At 41.5% G+C, this 20,941-nt stretch overlaps 1 protein-coding gene across 2 annotated transcripts in view; it reads right to left on the bottom strand.

Annotated features, from left to right (window-relative positions):
• The window catches only part of abat (4-aminobutyrate aminotransferase), a 169,863-nt gene that overhangs the window by 16,005 nt on the left and 132,917 nt on the right, over positions 1–20,941 (bottom strand). For both annotated transcript variants that reach the window (XM_060840698.1, XM_060840700.1), the window contains exons 8-11: positions 18,848–18,940; positions 15,960–16,022; positions 11,777–11,840; positions 6,131–6,279 (exon numbers count right to left, since the gene is read on the bottom strand). In XM_060840698.1, coding sequence (XP_060696681.1) covers positions 6,131–6,279; positions 11,777–11,840; positions 15,960–16,022; positions 18,848–18,940 — 369 coding nt within the window. The remainder of the gene's footprint in view (positions 1–6,130; positions 6,280–11,776; positions 11,841–15,959; positions 16,023–18,847; positions 18,941–20,941) is intronic.

The raw sequence follows: 20,941 nt of genomic DNA on the forward strand, positions 1-20,941 counted from the left end.
AGTACTGTAGAGGATCTTTACATTCTTGATCCACTGACAAACTACAAATTTTGAAACTCAACTGCTGAAATTACCTTCATTTCACTACATAGGTACACTATGTACTGCACGAGTATTGCAGATATAAACACTTCAGTTGTACACCATCATCTCCAGCACTTGCCCAAGTTACAGCCGTTACTGGGCACTCCATTGTTCAGGGTTGATGATATATTTTCATTTCCAATGGTACTTCTATTCATTTACAAGATAACAATTGACGAATTATAACTGAAGCTTCAATCCATATTGACCTTGCCAACGAAAGTGTCAACAGCAATTAAACCTGTTTAAGAGGGCTGTGATATATCTAGCATGAGTCAGTACAAGTAGAATCCATTCTTACGGATGGCCCCATCTTATGTACTTACCAGCATAATATCAGCCCATACCAGGCAGAATTGGCAAGTTAGCCCAAAAGCTCAGGGCTTTTTTTCAAAACATAATGTGCTATTTCTTTCTTAAGTTGCTCAGTGTTCAATTTGCCAGGATCAAGCATCGCCAACCTAGCTAACCAAGGCAGGTCTCCATTCTGGTACTGTCTGCTTTCGTTTGTTTTGTCATCAACTTATTTAATATTGCAAATATCTTCCAAGCTCACATTCTAAACCAGCCACTGGCTATGCTGAATGTCTCCACCTACTGGCCAGGGCAGAGCAACACTCATCACGATTTACTACTTACGCCTCCCTGCGTAAGATCCCTTACTGATCTCCTCCCTGCCAGGACTAATCGACAGCTGGGTAGAGTATTGGCTGCACCCACTGGCTCGATACTGCAGCGGCTGGGTACAGAAGCGATGCTTGCCTCTGAACCATGCTGGACTGTTAATCCAGAGAATTAGATAACGTTCTGGGGAGCCACATTCAAATCCTGCTATGACAGATTGTGGAATTTGAATCCAATAAAAATCAGGAGTTAAGAGTCTTACTGATGACTATGAATCCATTGTTGATTGTCAGGAAAACCCACCTGGTTCACTAATATCCTTTAGGGAAGGAAACTGCCATCCTTATCCAATCTGGCCTACATGTGACTCCAGATCCACAGTAATATGGCTGACTCTTAACTGCCCTCTGGGCAATTAGGGATGGGCAATAAATGCTGGCCTCACCAGTGATTCCCACATGTATGAACAAAAAAAAATTGGCAGTGCTGCTAAATTAGCAAAACCAATTGACTTTAACTTTCTCTAGTACCCACTTTTGATCACACTGTTCAGTTCCAAACCCTCAGCCCATAACTTATATGCAACAAATATTTGATCTGTCTCCTGTATCTATTGTGCGTTCCTATTACTGACTGATAGGTGTAGCTCTATGCTGGACCCTATGAATATTTTAGTCGGGATTCTAATGTCTATTTGAGGAAACTAGTATTTGCTGCACACGCTCTACTCACTTTTCTGAGGCTTCCTTTGACTAACAAAAGGTTGCTGAAGTGAACACTGGAGTCCACAGATGAAAACTTTGTCCTGAAGTGAATTGTTGTGTGCGACCGGGAAGCACTCCTCCTGGTGCCACAACAATATTGTAGGTTTCTGACAGCACAAGCCACCCATATACATCCATATACAATTATCATTGTTCATGATCATGTGAACAAAACAAAATAAAATAAACAGTATCAGGAGTAGGCTATGTGGCCCATTGAGTCTGCTCAGACATTTGAATAAATATATGGCTGGTCTGACTGTGGCCTTGATTCTACTTTCTTGCTTGCTCTTCAGAAACCATCACCGTCTTGTCGATCAAACCTCTATTTAATTCAGCCTTGAGTGTTTACAATGACCCAGCTTTCACCACTTTCTGGGATACAAAATTCCAAAGATTAATGACTCTCTAAGAAAGCAAAATCAACCTCATCTCCATCTTTAACTGGAAACCTCTTAACTTTGAAACTATGCCTCTCAGATTCCCCCACAAGGGGGAACATCGTCTCAGCATCTAACTTATCAAAATTTCTTGGAGTTCTATAGGAGGCATGGTTCAAGTCCCACCTGCTCCAGCGGTGTGTAATAACATTACTGAACATGTTGATTAAAAAATATCTTCAACAAGGTGTTTCATTCTTCTACATTCAATAAGTAAAGATCCAACCTGCTCAGCCTTTCCTTTAAGGCAATCTCTTTATCCCAGGAACTGGCCTACATATCTCTTCTTAACGAAGAAGACCAAGACTGTGCACAGTTCTCTGGGTGTGGTCCAAACAACACCCTCTGCAGTTGTAGCGAGAACTCCCAACTTTTACCTCCACGAGTTTTGAGAAGTATTGTAGGTCAGGTTGAGGTTCTGGATGTGGGTCTGCTCACTGTGCTGGAAGGTTTATTACCAGACGTTTTGTCACCATACTAGGTAACATCTTCAGTGGGCCTCTGGGCGAAGCACTGCTGATAATTCCAGCTTTCTATTTATATGTTTGGGTTTCTTTGGGTTGGTGATGTCATTTCCTGTGGTGATTTCCTGTGTACCTCCACCCATGAACATCCTATGGTCCAATTCATTAAAAAAGCTTAACAATTTTATTGAGATGCTGAGTTGCAACCTGCATTTAGACAGCTGATTGGCACTCTCAAATTGCCAATGTTTGCAGATGAGAACCAAGCCCAAGAAAAAGTGAGTTTCAGGTCTACAACCCCACCCATCTGGTCTGGGCACAACAACCAATTTCTATTATTTCCTGGTGCTCAATACATTCTGCAGCCTCTAAATCTTGGCCTGAAAATTCTTAACTCTTCCCTTTATTAAAAGAAAATCAATTTCTCTCTGATTGCAAAGAAACATCTTCACTTCTCTCTTCAACCTTATTGATGTAGGTGCAGTGAATCAATTGTTAATATATTTTGATTTCTTATACTGTATCAGTATTCCTTTGTTCAGCTGATGAACACTACTGTGAATTGAGTCCAACTGTGATAGTTGATTCTATTCCTGAGTTGGAATCTGATTATTCAGTATAGAAACAGATGATCAGTTGTTTACACTACCAGAATACCTAAGCATTGGATAAAGCTCAAAGGCACTGTTTAATTGAAATTATTCCTAATTTGATTATTCAGACAAATTATTTTGTTCAGATTTTGAACGTTCCAAAAGCACATGATTTCAAGTAAACGGGATGGGCTATAACCTGGTGTTCTGTGACTTCACATTTTGTCCATCCCAGTCCAACACTGGCACCTCCAGTGACTATAAGCAGAAAGACTGGACAAAAAAATCCTGTTTTGGGCTGACAGGTGGCAAGTACAGTGACACGGAGACAGGCAATCAGCAATCAGCTACAAAATGTTTATAAATGGATTTTTCCAACTTTGGAGCAGCAACAGGCAGGAGCCGGGAGGAGGTGACGTTGGTGCGAGGTGATTGTCGGGAAGGCCGGTGAGTACATTTAAACTTCTCACCTTCAGCCAGCGAGGGAGGAGCGAGCAAAGGACTTCTGGAAGGGTAAGTAGAACAGTTAATATTTGCGTGGTTGCGTTCTTTAGTGATGGAAAGGGATAGGTATACTCCACCGAGCAAGAGTTACAGCTGGGGGAAGGGAAATTACAATGCAATTAGGAAAGATTTAGGAAGTGTGGAATGGGGAAGGAAACTGCAGGGGATGAGCACATTAAAAATGAAGCTTATTCAAGGAAAAGCTCCTGTGGGTCCTAGTTAAGTATGTACGTGTCAGGCAGGGAGGAAGATATAGAACGCGTGAGCCGTGGTTTACTAAGGAAGTGGAATCCCTGGTCAAGAAGAAGAAGAAGGCTTATGTTAGGACAAAATGTGAAAACTCAGTTAGGGCGCTTGAGGGTTACAAGGAAGTCAGGAAAGACCTAAAAAGAGAGCTCAGAAGAGCCAGGAGGAGACATGAGAAGTTGTTGGCGGATAGGATCAGGGTTAACCCTAAGGCTTTCCATAGGTATGTCAGGAATAAAAGAATGATGAGAGTTAAATTAGGGCCAATCAAGGATAATAGTGGGAAGCTGTGTGTGGAGTCAGAAGAGATAGGGGAAGCACTAAATAAATATTTTTTGACAGTGTTCACTATAGAAAATGAAAATGTTGGTGAGGAAGAAAATGTTGCATCTAGGCTAGAAGAGATTGAGGTTCACAAGGAAGAAGTATTACAAATACTGCAGTGTGTGAAAATAGACAAGTCCCCTGGTCTGGATGGGATCTATCCTAGGATCCTCAGGGAAGCAAGGGAAGAGATTGCCGGCCTTTGGCATTGATCTTCAAATCATCATTCTCTACAGGAATAGTGCCTGAGGACTGGAGGATAGCAAATGTGGTTCCCTTGTTCAAAAAGGGTAGTAGAGACAACCCTGGTAATTACAGACCAGTGAGTCTCACTTCAGTTGTTGGTAAAGTGTTGAAAAAGGTTATAAGAGATAGGATTTATAACCATCTAGAAAAAAATAATCTGATCAGGGACAGTCAGCATAGTTTTGTGAAGGGTAGGTCGTGCCTAACGAATCTTATGGAGTTTTTTGACAAAGTGACCAAACAGGTAGATGAGAGTAAACCGGTTGATGTGGTGTATATGGATTTCAGCAAGGCGTTCGATAAGGTTCCCCACAGTAGGCTATTATACAAAATGCGGAGGAACGGGATTGTGGGAGACATAGCAGTTTGGATCAATAATTGGCTTGCTGAAAGAAAACAGAGGATTGTAGTTGATGGAACATGTTCATCTTGGTGTCTAGTTACTAGCGGCATACCACAAGAGTCAGTGTTGGGTCCACTGCTGTTCGTCATTTTTATAAATGACCTGGATGAGAGCTTAGAAGGGTGGGTTAGTAAATTTGCAGATGACACTAAGGTCGGTGGAGTTGTGGATAGTGATGAAGGGTGTAGTAGGTTGTAGAGAGACACAGATAGGATGCAGAGCTAGGCTGAGAGGTGGCTAATGGACTTTAATGTGGACAAGTGTGAGGTGATACACTTTGGACGGAGTAATCGGAATGCAAAGTACTGGGCTAATGTTAAGATTTTTGGGAGTGCAGATGAGCAGAGAGATCTTGGTGTCCATGTACACAGATCCCTGAAAGTTGCCACCCAGATTTGACAGGGTTCTTAAGAAGACATACTGTTTTGGCCTTTATTAATAGAGGGATTGTTTCTGGAACCAAGAGGTTATGCTGCAGCTGTACAAAGCTCTGGTACGGCCACACTTGGAGTATTGTGTACAGTTCTGGTCACTGCTTTATAAGAAGGATGTGGAAGCTTTGGAAAGGGTGCAGAGGAGATTTACTAGGATGTTGCCTGGTATGGAGGGAATGTCTTACGAGGAAAGGCTGAGGGCCTTGAGGCTGTTCTCGTTACAGAGAAGAAGGTTGAGAGGTGGCTTAATAGAGACGTATAAGATAATCAGAGGGTTAGATAGGGTGGACAGGGAGAGCCTTTTTCCAAGTATGGGAACGGCAAATACGAGGGGACACAACTTTAAAGTGAGGGGAGATAGGTATAAGACAGATGTCAGAGGTAGTTTCTTTACTCAGAGAGTAGCAAGGGTATGGAATGCTTTGCCTGCAACGGTACTAGATTCGCCAAATTTAAGTGCATTTAAGTCGTCATTGGACAAGCATATGGACGTACGCGGAATAGTGTAGGTGGGATGGGCTTCAGATTAGTATGACAGGGTGAAGCAACATCAAGGGCCAAAGGGTCTGTACTGTGCTGTAATGTTCTATGTCCTATGACACCCAATTCAGGACCACACAAAGGTGTAAATAAATAACATGTCAAATGTGAAATTTCAAATAGAATTCCTGTGATTTCTCTCTCATTTCTAGACCTGAGAAAACTCTACTGGTGGATCCAGCAGAAATTTAATGTTATGAGTTAGGATGAAATTGAAGCTTTGACCAAATGTTTCACTTTTAATGGCCCAGAATTCATTCATCAATAACACAAATACTTCTTGTATTAATGCAGACCAGGTCACAGACAATATAAATACATATTAAATTAAGTAACTGTTTACATTAGAAACAATTGTCGGTGTATAAAAGCTAAACTCTGCATGACAAGAAGCAGCCAAGTAGGAGTTACATCCCAGTGCAGATTTTTGACAAATATCAAATAGAGTGAGCATCGTGACCCACCTCCTCCAAGCATCGAGCTTCCTCCTGTGCGTTCTCTCTCACAAACTCTTCCAGAGGATATTTCAATATTGGAAAAGGCGCTACAGGCCAATCAAATGCTGGAATGTCCAATTTGTGGACAGCCTTAGAATGGGTTGCTGTCAAACAACCTGCAGACACAGGAACAAAAATCAGCTCCAAGATAGTCCACACCAACATTTTACTTCAGTAATCAAATAAATTAATTTAACTCCAATTACATGATTATAAAAATATTGCAAGTCAGAAATATTCAATGCCAATATATAAATTGTGTGCTTCTGTTCAACTTAAAAGAATATACAGATCTTGAATATCTGGCAATCCTTAAAGTCGTTACAGTACTTAGAGTGTCTGAAATTTAGTTGGGGGAAGAACACATTAACATTTCCACAAAATCTCCATCTGATGAAGGAGCAGCACTCTGAAAGCTTGTGATTTCAAATAAACCTGGTAGACTATAATCTGGTGTGTGACTTTGGACTTGTCCACCCTAGTCCAACACGGGCACCTCAGCGTCATGTGTCTATAAACAGAAAAAGACCTAGACAAAATCCTGTTTTGGGCTGACAGGTGGCAGGCAATGATCCACAAGATGAGCCACATATCTGCCAGGCAATGATCATTTCCAGCAAGAGAGAATTTCACCAAGTCCTCTTGACACTGGTATTGCTTAATTTCTGGGATTATTATTGAATCAGAAACTGAATTGGACTAGGCATATAAATACTATGGTTATAAAAGCAAATAAGTGGCTAGAATCCGGTAGAAAGAAAGTCACGTTCTGTCTCCCCAAAGCTTATCCACTCTAAAAGGCTGATGATCTATGGTGGAATACTCCCCACATTTCTGGATCCATGCTGTTTCCAATGACACTCAAGCAACTTGACAGCATTCAGCTCAAAGCAGCCTGCTTGATTGCCACCACATCAACAAATATTCAATTCCTCTACCACTCAGAGGTGTACCAACTACAAGATGCACTGCAGAAATTTTCCAAAACTTCTTATAAAGCACCTTCCCAACCCATGAGCACTTTCACCTTAATGGACAAGAATAGCATAAGATAGATGAGAACACCGCCTCTTGCAAATTCCCCTCCAAGCCACTCACCATCCTGACTTAGAAATATATTGCTCTTCCTTCATTGTTGCTGGGTCAAAATCCTGGAATTCCCCCATAACAGCATTGTCGGTCTACCTACAGCACATGATCGGCAGTGGTTCAAGAAGTCAGCTCACCACCACCTTCTCAAGGGCAACCAGGATGGGCAATAAATCTCTTAACTCTAGCAAGAACTGATTATTTTGTCACACTAGATGACCATTCTGACAACTGAGAGGTGGACTGGTAGGTGTCAATGACTACTGTTGAGACTACCGAATAACTAAAAGCAGATGTCAGACATTATGGCCTTCCTGACATTGTCAGGAGCAACAATGACCCTCAGTTCACAAGTGAAGAATTCAGTCATTTCCTGAAAGATTGGGAAAGTCAACACCACACAGCATGGCTTAGAAAGGATGGACGCTAGGAAATTGTTTCTGTCAGGCAGGGCTACTAGGACTCGTGGGCACGATTACAACTAGGGGGGGGGGTCAATTTAGAACGGAAATGAGGAGACATTTCTTCAGCCAGAGAGTAGTGGGCCTGTGGAATTCAGTGCCATGCTGCGCAGTGGAGGCCGGGATGTTCAATGACTTCAAGGCAGAGATGGATAAATTCTTAATCTAGCAAGGAATTAAGGGATACGGGGATGTGCGGGTAAGTGGCATTAAAATACCCATCAGCCATGATTGAATGGTGGAGTGGATTTGACGGGCCAAATGGCCTTACTTCCACTCCTATTTCTTATGGTCTTATCATCTCCCCACTACCTCCATTCAACGGAAAGGTTGAGACATCAGTGAAAATTGTCAAAGGAATTATAAAGATATTGAGCAGATGTATACAAGACATCCTCAACTGGAGAAATACACATATTGAAAGTATGGAAAGTAATCTAGTACACACACTAACATTATGCTGCACACAAGCTATTCTTCCAATAGCAAAAAAAATCTACTGAATCCAGATGTAGTAACAAGTATGAGTGATAGACTCAAGGGTGTGATGGCAGCATGGCAAGTTACATTTTGACAAAATTGCTAAACCCATTGCCAATATTGAGTGTTGGAGAAATAATCAGGGTACAAATATTCAACGATCTCAACAAAAGCCAATTCTAATGTTAACTTGGCGCCTACACGGGGCAGCTGTCACCTCAATTATATGTTGTGGAAGTGAATGGCCAGAAAACCTGACAACTGCAATAGCAGGTGCAAAACAGCGAACTGCAGAAGCTGTTCCTCAGCTGGAGGCAGCTGATCAGTAAAAGGTGAATGCACCAATGCAGATAATACATCAAACATCAGACCAAGAGGTCTACAAGAGCCCAACAATGGAAATAGAATAACAGTTATCACAGCAACAACAAATGACATGGAAATGAAACTCCCTGAAGAAGCAACTTCACCAGATGAAAAGCTAATGGAAGCAACATGTATGTGTACCATTAAGAGACCAACATGATTTAAGCGACTTATGGAATTAACAAATTGCAAAACATGAGAACAATACTGTGTATAATTGATAACTTGCATAACTAAAATATGTACACGATAATGCATGCCAATATTTTTCTTTATTTGTATCAAATCAGGAATGTTTGGAATGAAATGCAATCATTTGTGAGGTGCAATCCTAGTCTGAAGTCATGGGAAGTCTTACCACAAGGTACACACACTGGAAGCAGACATCTTAAGCTTTACTTCAATCAAGGCCTCACGTTGAACTCACTGCTGTGTTGAACACTTTAGACAAAACCAGTGTTTGCTTTTTAAAGGTCCAATATACCTTGCTTAAATTTGAATTTGTGCCCTAATTATAATTCTCAGGATCCCATCTATCTGTTTCAAGAATTTCTAAACCTGCTGTGTCATCTTCAATTACTTGTGCACTTTTTGATCATCTTTTCCTCCTCTCCTATTAAAACTGTGCATTTAATTGACAATACCTTCTTCCATTCTTCTCAACAAACAGTGTCACTTCACTCTTATTAGCATTAAAGTTCATTGGTGATATGTCCATCCATTCCACCAGCATATGAATCCTCTTGAAGTTTATTGTTATCTACCTCACAATAGCTCCACGTTTTGTGTCATTTTAGGAAGAAAGCTCACCCATTATCACTACACTGTAGTTGTTGCAGCTCTCTTCAATATCCCTGCACATTTGCCATTATCTTTTTCCCACTAATTGGTGGTATATAGAATACACCCAGTGTAAAGGTATCTGAATTGTTTCCTATCTCTAACCAAACATACTCTGACACTGCCTTTTTAGGACATTCTCTCTCTCCAGCATTTTAATATTTTCCTTGATCAATCCTTTCATCTTGCCTGGTTCCTTGGGTTCTCTATCTATCCTGAATGTTTTGTGCTGGATTTTTAAGGAGTAGGGAAGACTGTGCAAATCTTTAGAAATGGTAGGTGGGACTCATATTTGGAAGTCTTGCCTTTAATTTCCAGTCAAAATCTGCAGGAAAAAGAGGTCAAGGCATGAATTTGATGATTGACTTGAAGTTGAGAGTTGAGATAGTGCCCATTTCGGGTCATATGGGTCTTAATTGCAATGTAGGAGTTACAAATGATGGAGCAGATCTAAATGCTTTGAAGAGTGGATAAGGTCTGCACAATTGTAATGATTGGAAGTATCTTTAAAGATCTTTAATGTTGGAGGCTGCATTAAGCTTCAGTCAATGTGATGATATCAGTCTTGGGTGGTGAACACAAGTGGTTTGCTCAAAATCCCAGTGGAGAGACATTTTCATATTCAGACCTGCTATTGCACACATCTGGAGCAGTGGAACTTGAACCTGTGCTTCCTAGATCAGAGGTGGGGACAATACTATGAGGCCACAAAACTTCTAATACATTGTAATACAGTATTTGGTACTTCCTAATTTAGACTCGTCAACAGCTGCTGTCAGTTAATATTTTCTAATCAACCTGTTCAGGGTTGTTAGTACGCACCGTTAGAGTTGGTGGGACTTGAATGCAGGCCTCCTGGTTCAAATACAGGGAAATTGCCATTGCACGGCAAGAGCCCTCCTACCTTTTGTGGGATGTGGAAGTCACTAGCAAGGTCAGCATTTATTGCACATTCCTATTCACACTTGAAGAATTAACACATTGTCCTAAATCTGCGGTAGTATTTCAAAGATATTTTCAAATCAACCTGTTCAAAGAAGTTACTACACACCACTGGAACAGGTGGGATTTAAACACAAGTATTCTGGTTCAGAGGTAGCAACATTACCACTTTGCCACAAGAGACCAGTTATAAAGTATTTCCACTGTTCTCCTAATAGACACCTGCCTCCACTAAGTTACATTAGAAGATAAAGGTAACGTTGCCATACTCCTACCAGACCACAGGGCTGCTCTCTCATTAGAGAGATATAATTGGTGGTGGTTTAACCTGAGGGTCAGACAAGGGAAAAGGATGAGGAGGAGAGTCCTTCATGGTAATCTTAGCCAGTGTAAGAATTGACCCCACTCTGTTGGCATTACTCTACATCACAAACCAGCTGTCCAGCCAACTGAGCTAACCAACCCTAAATTCAAGGAAGCTAGTTGGTAAAAGATAGTACTGGAGCTAATCTTTACACAATTCAACATTAATTTATAATGTAAAGCATCACAAGGATCCACTTTCAAACTCAAACTTTCAAGTTTCAGTGCTTGTCTCTTTATATCTGCTTAAAATATTTTAAAATCAGCTTGCTCAGAAATGTGAATATACACTTCTGGATTGTACTTCTGGTACACATAACCAATGTACCACTGGTGGCTCGGAAGCATTTTAAATGTTTTTTTTTCATTTTCACATCCAAAAGTGCTCTTACACACAACTGAACATTTTTTTGTTCCCATTACCAAACCATCCATGATATTTTTTTCATCTATTAACCACTATCAGTAAATAACCATGTTTCCAATTGAATAATTTACATGCAAAGCCCATTATGGGGCAAATCATCAGGGTTGTCCACTATCTGCCATAGAGAGAGTGCAGTGGAGGTTCACTCAGCTGACACCGAAGCTGGCAGGACTGTCCCATGAAGAGGGATTGGTTCATATAGGCTTGTATTAACTAGAATTCAGAAGAATGTGAGGGAAGTAGTTTGAAGCATGCCAAATTGTAACAGGGCTAGACAGACTAGTGAAAGGGAGGATGTTTCCTCTGACAGGGGAGTCTAGAACCAGGAATCACAGTCTCAGGATACTGAGTATGTCATTTAGGGCTGAGATGATGAAATATTTCTTCACTCAAAAGGTGATCAGCCTGTGGAATTTGCTACCACAGAAGGCTGTGGAGACTGGTGACCAATTATATTTAAGAAAGAGATTGTTACATTTTTGGAAATGAAAGGCATCAGTTGATATGGAGAGAAAGCAGGAGTGTGACATTGAGGTATGGAGTCAGCCAGGATGATATTGAATGGCATAGTAGGTTCCAAAAGACAAATGGCCTACTCTTGACCATAGTTTCTTTGTAATTTTAATTGAACAGCATTTTCCTTACCAAATGTTCTTCCATGAAAACCGCCCATGAAGGATAAAATAGTTATGTCAGGGCTACCAGGTGCCTGAAGAAAGAAGCAGCAAGATTAGATATGTATCACCACTAGGTGACACTGTTTCACATGACACCTGAATAGTCTGGTTTTTGGCTCCTTACATCCTTTTCAATGTATTCATTGCAAATCCGATAACATATGAGTTTATCAATCTATCTACTTTGACAATTACATACAGAAAAGAAACCGGGGATATTTCCACTTTGAAGGACAGGAAAAGGGATTTCAACCGATGCCAGAAAAAGAGGAAATGTCAGTCACAACCCCTTTTCCCTCCCGTGTGGTCTAGTGATTTTCTACATGTTCAATTGCCAGCCTAACAGATTCATTGGTAGCACTATGCAACCAGGTTGAAAGTTTGTGAATTATTTTTCCTCCTAGACTTTCACTTGGTTCTACACATCTCACAATTCCTAACGGAACTAGGCTTAGAATGCAACCTGTTCACAGAGGTGCACCAGAAAGCTGGTAACACTGAGTTGTCAGTAATGTTCCCCCTTCAGGGGGAGTGAAAACATTGATCACTCTTTCTTCAGGAGAATGCCAGTCCTTTGATCTGGCACAGGTGCCTGAAGAGGAACAATGATCTACTCCCCTTTCTAAGCTGCAGGCAAACCCAACAGGTTTACTGCTCAGTCTTGCTGGAGGGAGAGTGTCCTGCCTGTCGAATACCAGTGGTGGTGGAATAAGGCCCTCAATGGTTTCAGGGGCTGAACTAACCCTCATCCTTCCTGACTGAAGTTTGACTTGGGGCCTGTTGGAAAAGTGATGGTTTCTCTACTCCACACCCTCTCCCCCACTCACCATAAAACCACAAGTCCCACCTGGAAACTCAGCTTTGAGGGTTGGTGGGGCAAGAGTTCACTCTACATTTTGCCCATTGTAATATTCTACAGTATGAGACAAGCAGCCCATTTGTTAGTTTCTATATTCCAAAAGGAGACAGCTAAATCTTCAATTAGCATAAGTCTAATGACCAGGTCATTATCAATTTATTTTTAACGAATGTACTGTGAATTAATGAGGTAAAAGCAATGACTGCAGATGCTGGAAACCAGATTCTGGATTAGTGGTGCTGGAAGAGCACAGCATCCAAGGAGCAGTGAAATCGACGTTTCGGGCAAAAGCCCTTCATCAGGAATAAAGGCAGTGAGCCTAAAGCGTGGAGAGATAAGTGAGAGGAGGGTGGGGGTGGGGAGAAAGTAGCATAGAGTAAAATGGATGAGTGGGGGAGGGGATGAGGGGGATAGGTCAGGGAGGAGAGGGTGGAGTGGATAGGTGGAAAAGGAGATAGGGAGGTAGGACAAGTCCGGACAAGTCATGGGGACAGTGCTGAGCTGGAAGTTTGGAACTAGGGTGAGGTGGGGGAAGGGGAAATGAAGAACCTGTTGAAGTCCACATTGATGCCCTGGGGTTGAAGTATTCCGAGGCGGAAGATGAGGCGTTCTTCCTCCAGGCGTCTGGTGGTGAGGGAGCGGCGGTGAAGGAGGCCCAGGACCTCCATGTCCTCGGCAGAGTGGGAGGGGGAGTTGAAATGTTGGGCCACAGGGCGGTGTGGTTGATCGGTGCGGGTGTCCCGGAGATGTTCCCTACAGCGCTTTGCTAGGAGGCGCCCAGTCTCCCCAATGTAGAGGAGACCGCATCGGGAGCAACGGATACAATAAATGATATTGGTGGATGTGCAGGTAAAACTTTGATGGATGTGGAAGGCTCCTTTAGGGCCTTGGATAGAGATGAGGGGAGGAGGTGTAGGCACAGGTTTTACAGTTCCTGCGGTGGCAGGGAAAAGTGCCAGGATGGGTAGGTGGGTTGTTGGGGGGGCATGGACCTGACCAGGTAGTCATGGAGGGAACGGTCTTTGTGGAAGGCAGAAAGGAGTGGGGAGGGAAATATATCCCTGGTAGTGGGGTCTTTTTGGAGGTGGTGGAAATGTCGGTGGATGATTTGGTTTATGCGAAGGTTGGTAGGGTGGAAGGTGAGCACCAGGGGCCTTCTGTCCTTGTTACGGTTGAAGGGGTGGGGTCTGAGGTCAGAGGTGCGGGATGTGGACGAGATGCGTTGGAGGGCATCTTTAACCACGTGGGAAGGAAAATTGCGGTCTCTAAAGAAGGAGGCCATCTGGTGTGTTCTGTGGTGGAACTGGTCCTCCTGGGAGCAGATACGGCGGAGGCGGAGGAATTGGGAATACGAGATGGCATTTTTGCAAGAGGTAGGGTGGGAAGAGGTGTAATCCAGGTAGCTGTGGGAGTCGGTGGGTTTGTAAAAAATGTCATTGTCAAGTCGGTCGTCATTAATGGAGATGGAGAGGTCCAGGAAGGGGAGGGAGGTGTCAGAGATGGTCCAGGTAAATTTAAGGTCAGGGTGGAATGTGTTGGTGAAGTTGATGAATTGCTCAACCTCCTTGCGGGAGCACAAGGTGGCGCCTTGTCATTAATGTAGCGGAGTGGTGCCGGTGTAATTACAGAAGATCAACTGTTCTACGTAGCCAACAAAGAGACAGGCATAGCTGGGGCCCATATGTGTGCCCATGGCTACCCCTTTGGTCTGGAGGAAGTGGGAGGATTCAAAGGAGAAATTAATGGACACTACTACAACAGTAGAGTTAGAGGCACAGACCATTCAGAGTAGGGGTGGTGTAGTTTAGGACAGGAGAAGATTCTCATGCCAAAAGAGCTGACATTTCAAGTCTAACTGACCCTTTGTCAAAGCTAAAAAAAGGGAGAAATAGGAAGGTATTTATACTAGGCTGAGAGAAGGTCAGTCATGGCTCCAGAAGCAAAGGTAGCAATAAAGAGATGATAATGACAGTGCATAGAGAGATTGTAGGGAGATTAGGAGCTGTGGATGACCAAGGCTGAAGCCAGTGCTATGTGACAAAATATGTGGGGCATGGGGGGATGGGTGAAGCAGAGGCAAAAATGGGAAATGGGGAGAAGGGTAGCAAAAGGGCAAGAGGAGAGGAAAAAGGTGATGAGAGAGTGGGGAGCGAGAGAGAGAGAGACACCAAGAAATAAGAGGTACAGAACAGTGAAAAAAAATATTTAAAAAAAAGTAAATGAAATAAAATTACGGAGCAGAATGAAAACAGAGGGGTTGAGATGGGATAATCATCTGAAGTTGTTGAAGTCAATGTTGAGACCAGCAGGCTATAATGTGCTGAGTCGGAAGATGAGATGCTGTTCCTCCAGTTTGCGTTGAGCTTCGCTGAAACATTGCAGCAGGCCAAGGAAGATTCTCATGGTTTGGAAGGATTCAGGGAGTGGAAGGATTTAAACACCAGGATGAAAATTTTAGTCTTGAAGTCTTGGAATATTAGGGGCTGACGTAGGTCAGCAATCACTTGGGATGGTGGATTTGAGGGATTTGTTGTGGGATACAATATTGACAACAGTGCTGAGATTGGGAGGGAACCAGCAGTTCAAAGGAATAGTCAAAATACAAAATATCCAGCAGAATCATCACAGTGTAAATTAGGATAAATAGACAAGGTCTTTTCCCTGAGGTGTGGGAAGTCCAGAACTAGAGGGTATAGGTTTAGGGTGAGAGGGGAAAGATATAAAACGGACCTAAGGGGGAACGTTTTCATACAGAGAATGGTGTGTTTATGGAATGAGCTACCAGAGGAAGTGGTGGAGGCTGGTACAATTACAGCATTTAAAAGACATCTGGATGGATATATGAATAGGAATGTTTTAGAGGGATATGGGCCAAGTGCTGGCAAATGGGACTAGATTAGTTTAGGATATCCAGTCAGCATGGACGAATTGGACTGAAGAGTCTGTTTCCCTGCTGTACATCTCTATGACACTATGACTCTGAGGAAAAATTTATAGGCCTACATTTGTTAACATGCACAATCAATGAAAGTCTTGAATATGTGCCATTTCTCATGATTGTTCAGATGTATTGAACAAAAAAAGACCAAAGACACTGGAAAATACACACCAGGAAAGCAACAAATAATGGTTTAATAAAACAGTTGCGCAGTTGGAATGAAACACCTATTTACTTAGTTTTCCTAGTGGAGAGTATAACAAAAACAAAATGAAAAAAAAATAGCTACCAGCTTTAAGGAGTTGGCATGAAAGGAACATTAAAATTGAATATCCTCAGACCTTAAGCACTTACCTTGTTGACCATACAAGATTCCAGCTCTTCCTTTGTGTGTATAGCATTTCCTCTTTCTTTGTTCTACAGAGCAAAAGGAAAATGATACCTAATGACTCATTTATCTTCTGCATTGGAGGGTCTGTCAGAGCAGACTATTAATAGCGTATTCCAGATGTTACATTTGTTGAGAACTGCCTAAAGAGGTAACAGTGATGGAGCTGCTGTACAAAAGCTTTGTCTTTTGCTGTGTCAACTGCCACTTTTGATTTTAAATGGGTTGAAAGGTCAGTACTAGCCAATGGTGTAAGCTCTTAAATGTTACCTTCATAAACCTTTCTCACTCACTAAGAAAGTTTCACCAACCACAGATCAAATCTTTTTCAACATTGTAACTTGCAGTGTGATAAGGTAGATGTGGTTTACTTGGACACTCAGAATGGTTTGGATAAAGTCCCAGATAAGAGATTAGCATATAAAATTAAAGTGCATGGGCTAGCTTATTGACATGGATAGAAAACTGGTTGGTGTACAGGAAACTCTGAGAGGTAGCCAGTGACGAGTGGGTACCACTGTGCTCGGACTCTAGTTATTCACAATATATATATTAATCATTTAGATCAGGGAACTAAATGCAATATCTACAAAATATTGCAGATTGGTGGAAGGGTTAGCTGTGAGGAGGATGCAGAGACGTTCTAATGTAATTTGGTGAAGTTGAATGAATGGACAAATGCATGGCAGATGTAGTATAACGTGGATAAATGTGGGACTATTCATTTTGGGAGCAAAAAACAGGAATGCAGATTATTATCCGAATGGCAATAGATTGGGAAAGTGGGAGGTGCAATGAAACCTGGGTGTGCTTATACACCAATCGCTGAAAGTAAACATGTAGATGCAGCAGATGGTGAAAAAAGCAAATTGTATTAGTCCAAGATTTGAGTCCAGGAACAGGAATGTCTTGCTGCAAATGTACAGAGTGTTGGTACAACCACACCTGAAGTATTATGTGCAGATCTGGCCTCCTTATCTGAGAAAAGATGCTCTGGCTATGAATGAAATGCATTGAAGGTTTACTGAATCCTCAGATGGCAGGGCTGCTGTATGAAGAAAGACTGGATCAGTTAGGACAATATTCACTGGGACTTAAAGAATGATGGGAGAATCTCAAACACCTTTCAAATTTTAACAGAACTGGAGGGGGTGGATGCAGGAAGGATGTTCCCAATGACTAGGGATTACAGAGCCAGAAGTCACAATCTGGTAAGCCATTTAGAACTGAGAATATAGAAACTTCTTCACCCAGACAGAGGTGATGCCGTGGTACTTTCTGCCAGAAAATGGTTGAAGCCAAAACATTAAGTGTTTTCAAGAAGGAAATAGATATTGGTTTTATGGTTAAAGGGATGTAAAACTATGGGATGACCAGCCTTGATCACACTAATGGTGGAGCAGGCTCAATGGGCCAAATGGCCTACTCCTGTTCCTAATTTCTAAGTATATTCTGGATTATGATTTTCAAGTGACTCTAGAAGTGTATCAGAAGGTAGGCAATGTGTCTATATTTCTATTGATTCTTACATTTCTAAAGCAAATGGACCCAATTTAATACAAAATAATTAGTGTCCTTTCTATCATCTGATGACCAATAAGTGTAATGTTTTCTTCTCTCCACACTATTCTGTAAATCATGAAATCAATTAATGACATGATCAATGCATATCTGTTATTGATCAGGATTTCACAACTTTATTAGAATGTATTTTGGAACGTGAATTGAATTTTCTGGTGAATAATTATGTTGTTGAGATGCTGGGAAATGACATATTTTGTTGCCTTTGACATAGATTCAGCATCAAGTATATTTAGCGCAGATAATACATGACCAAGTCCAGAATAAAGCTCCTTCAATTCCACTTTCAACAAAGGAACTGCATATTCTTAATAGTGCTTCCATTTTTTCAAACCACAATGTGCTGGAAATACTCAGCAGGTCAGGCAGCTTCTTTAAAGAGAGAAACAGTATTAATGTATCAGTTTAATGACCTTTCTTCAGAACAGGAAACAGGTGTAACATCTTGTAACAAAATTCAGAGGTGGGAAAAAAAGTGGTGGGAGTGGGTGTGGATAGGGTGAAGAGAGCATCACATGGAGGTTCTGTGCTAGAGTGAAAGGCAGATAAGATTAAATGACTAAAGGGATAATGGTGGAAAATGAAAGAAGATGGTAATTGATCAAGTGAAAAAATTAAAGATGAATGTAAAGGCAGTGCAAATAGCAATAGAAAAATCATCATCCAAAACCACTGCACAAAAATGTGGGGACAATGAAGATGTAACTTTATGTTTCTCTCACTGATGATGCTTAAAGTCTTTTGCTCAAATGATGACGTTGGTTACTTTGTGTTGGATTGTAGCTGCTCAATCTCATTTTATTTAGGACCATTAAAACCAACAGAGTGGAAGCTTTCATCTCAGTCAGTGCTATATTCAAGCACAATTTACCAAACTTCAAAACCAGAACTAATTTAATGAGCAGAATTAAGCTGTTCACTATTGATATGTTCGAACAAAACATGCAGATAGTTTTTGAAACAGAATCCCTCTCCACCACCCGCCATGGTTCTATGAGTTGCTCCTCTGTAACCAGCTACCTTCGATAAATGAAACTCCATTTTCACCTTGAAGATATCCATCGGCCCGTCCAAAATCTTGTCAGAATCCAGAATGTGATCTTTATTTTTAATGATGGCTCACTGCACAATTTTCACTACATTGTCAAAATGCCAAACAGGGGTTGTCAAAATGATTCTTTCAGTACTTCTGTATGATGCAGATGCAAGTGTATTAACATACTGACTTTACATGGACAAATTTTGAAAATAAAGTGGCAATTTTTTGACTTACTCGATACCAGATGCAAGCTGCTTTGAAGGCGTTCTCATTTGAACAGGAGCCACATGACATAGTTTGTACCTGCTTCAAACCTTTTGGAGCGACCTGTTTAGGAACAAATTTTGAGCCTCAATAATAATATATTCACCATGGTTGTGCATCAACGAAATCCCAATGGTCTGAAACAATTTAAAGACAGTCATCTTAGGCATAGCTTTTCACTTAGGTACTTAGCATTAGCTTTGCCTCATAGCACACTTTAGTTTTCACTGGTATCGGTGTTAGCTCTGGTGGAGGCTTATATGTTTTTTTGAAAAAATTGTTATGAAATCCAGGATCTTAATGACTCTGATTTACTCTGTGTTAGCAATGAAATTTTCCAAACGAAATAAAACCTGCAGCAAGTGAATCCTTGGTGTACAGAGTCTATTGTAGCATGGTAACAGGTAATACTTTAAAACTTGCACTATCCAGCACAGTCTCAAAATTGGTGGTGCTGGCTAATCAAAATGCTGGTTAAAGGGATTTCTTGTTAAAGGGAGCATGTTTAATAGGTCCAGTAGGATAAACAATGTCAGTGGGCATTCTAGTCTCAAACCTGAGATGTTTTCTTTTCATAGTTAACAAACAAATAGCAAAGGCATTGAACAATCTTGGAACATTTGTTAGTTATACTTTTGGCTACTGCCATTAGTCACAAAATAGGTACCAAAATAATCAGTACATGAGCAGCAAACCCAAGCCTGTGTTTCCTTCAATCTCCCACCCTTTCTCACTGGCTTCTTTGTCTCTTGGGAGCCAAGGTCTAACAGAGAGGCCAGCACTGGGCGATTTGCAGCACGATTTAAATAGCATTTCAATTTTGTTACAGGCCTATGGTTGAATAATAAAAACATTCTTGAGCAGAATCCAAGTAGTTTTTCATACATAACTCATATGTACTTCAATTTTAACTGCCCAGCAACATTACCTTTTCTTGCTAAAGCATCAAAACACAGTAGTCCAGGTTTGGAACTGCCAGCTGATTGAAAGTTCGGGTAGGTCCAGTGTTGGATAATACAAATGCTACTGTATTCAGAATTCCACATATTTTGGATTAGTCTTTGTATCATAGATAGTCATAGGTGAGGTGCCGGAAGACTGGAGGTTGGCTAATGTGGTGCCACTCTTTAAGAAGGGTGGTAAGGACAAGCCAGGAAACTACAGACCAGTGAGCCTGATGTTAGTGTGGGGCAAGCTGGAGGGAATCCTGAGGGAAGGGATGTACATGTATTTGGAAAGGCAATGACTGATTAGGGATAGTCAACATGGCTTTGTGCATGGGAAATCATGTCTCACAAACTTGATTGAACTTTCTGAAGAAGTAACAAAGAGGACCAATGAGGGCAGAGTGGTAGACGTGATCTATATGGACTTCAGTAAGGCGTTTGACAAGGTTCCCCATGGGAGATTGGTTAGCAAGGTTAGATCTCACAGAATACAGGGAGAACTCACCATTTAGATATGGAACTGGCTGAAAGGTAGAAGACAGAGGGTGGTGGTGGAGAGTTGTTTTTCAGACTGGACGCCTGTGACCAGTGGAGTGCTACAAGGATCGGTGCTGGGTCCTCTACTTTTTGTCATTTATATAAATGATTTGGATCCGAGCATAAGAGGTATTGTTAGCAAGTTTGCAGATGACACCAAAATTGCAGATGTAGTGGACAGCGAAGAAGGTTACCTCAGATTACCACAGGATCTGGATCAGATGTGCCAATGGGCCAAGAAGTGGCAGATGGAGTTTAATTCAGATAAATGTGAGGTGCTGCATTATGGGAAAGCAAATCTTAGCAGGACTTAAGCACTTAATGGTAAGGTCCTAGAGAGTGTTGCTGAATAAAGAGACCTTTGAAGTGTAAGTTCATAGCTCCTTGAAAGTGGACTCGCAGGTAGATAGGATAGTCAAGAAGGCGTTTGGTATGATTTCTTTTATTGGTCAGAGTACTGAGTACAGCAGTTGGGAGGTCATGTTGTGGCTGTACAGGACATTGGTTAGGCCACTGTTGGAATACTGCAAGCAATTCTGGTCTCCTTCCGATCGTAAAGATGTTGTGCAACTTGAAAGGG

Source organism: Hemiscyllium ocellatum, chromosome 20 (assembly GCF_020745735.1).
Source record: "Hemiscyllium ocellatum isolate sHemOce1 chromosome 20, sHemOce1.pat.X.cur, whole genome shotgun sequence".
Taxonomy (NCBI): domain Eukaryota; kingdom Metazoa; phylum Chordata; class Chondrichthyes; order Orectolobiformes; family Hemiscylliidae; genus Hemiscyllium; species Hemiscyllium ocellatum.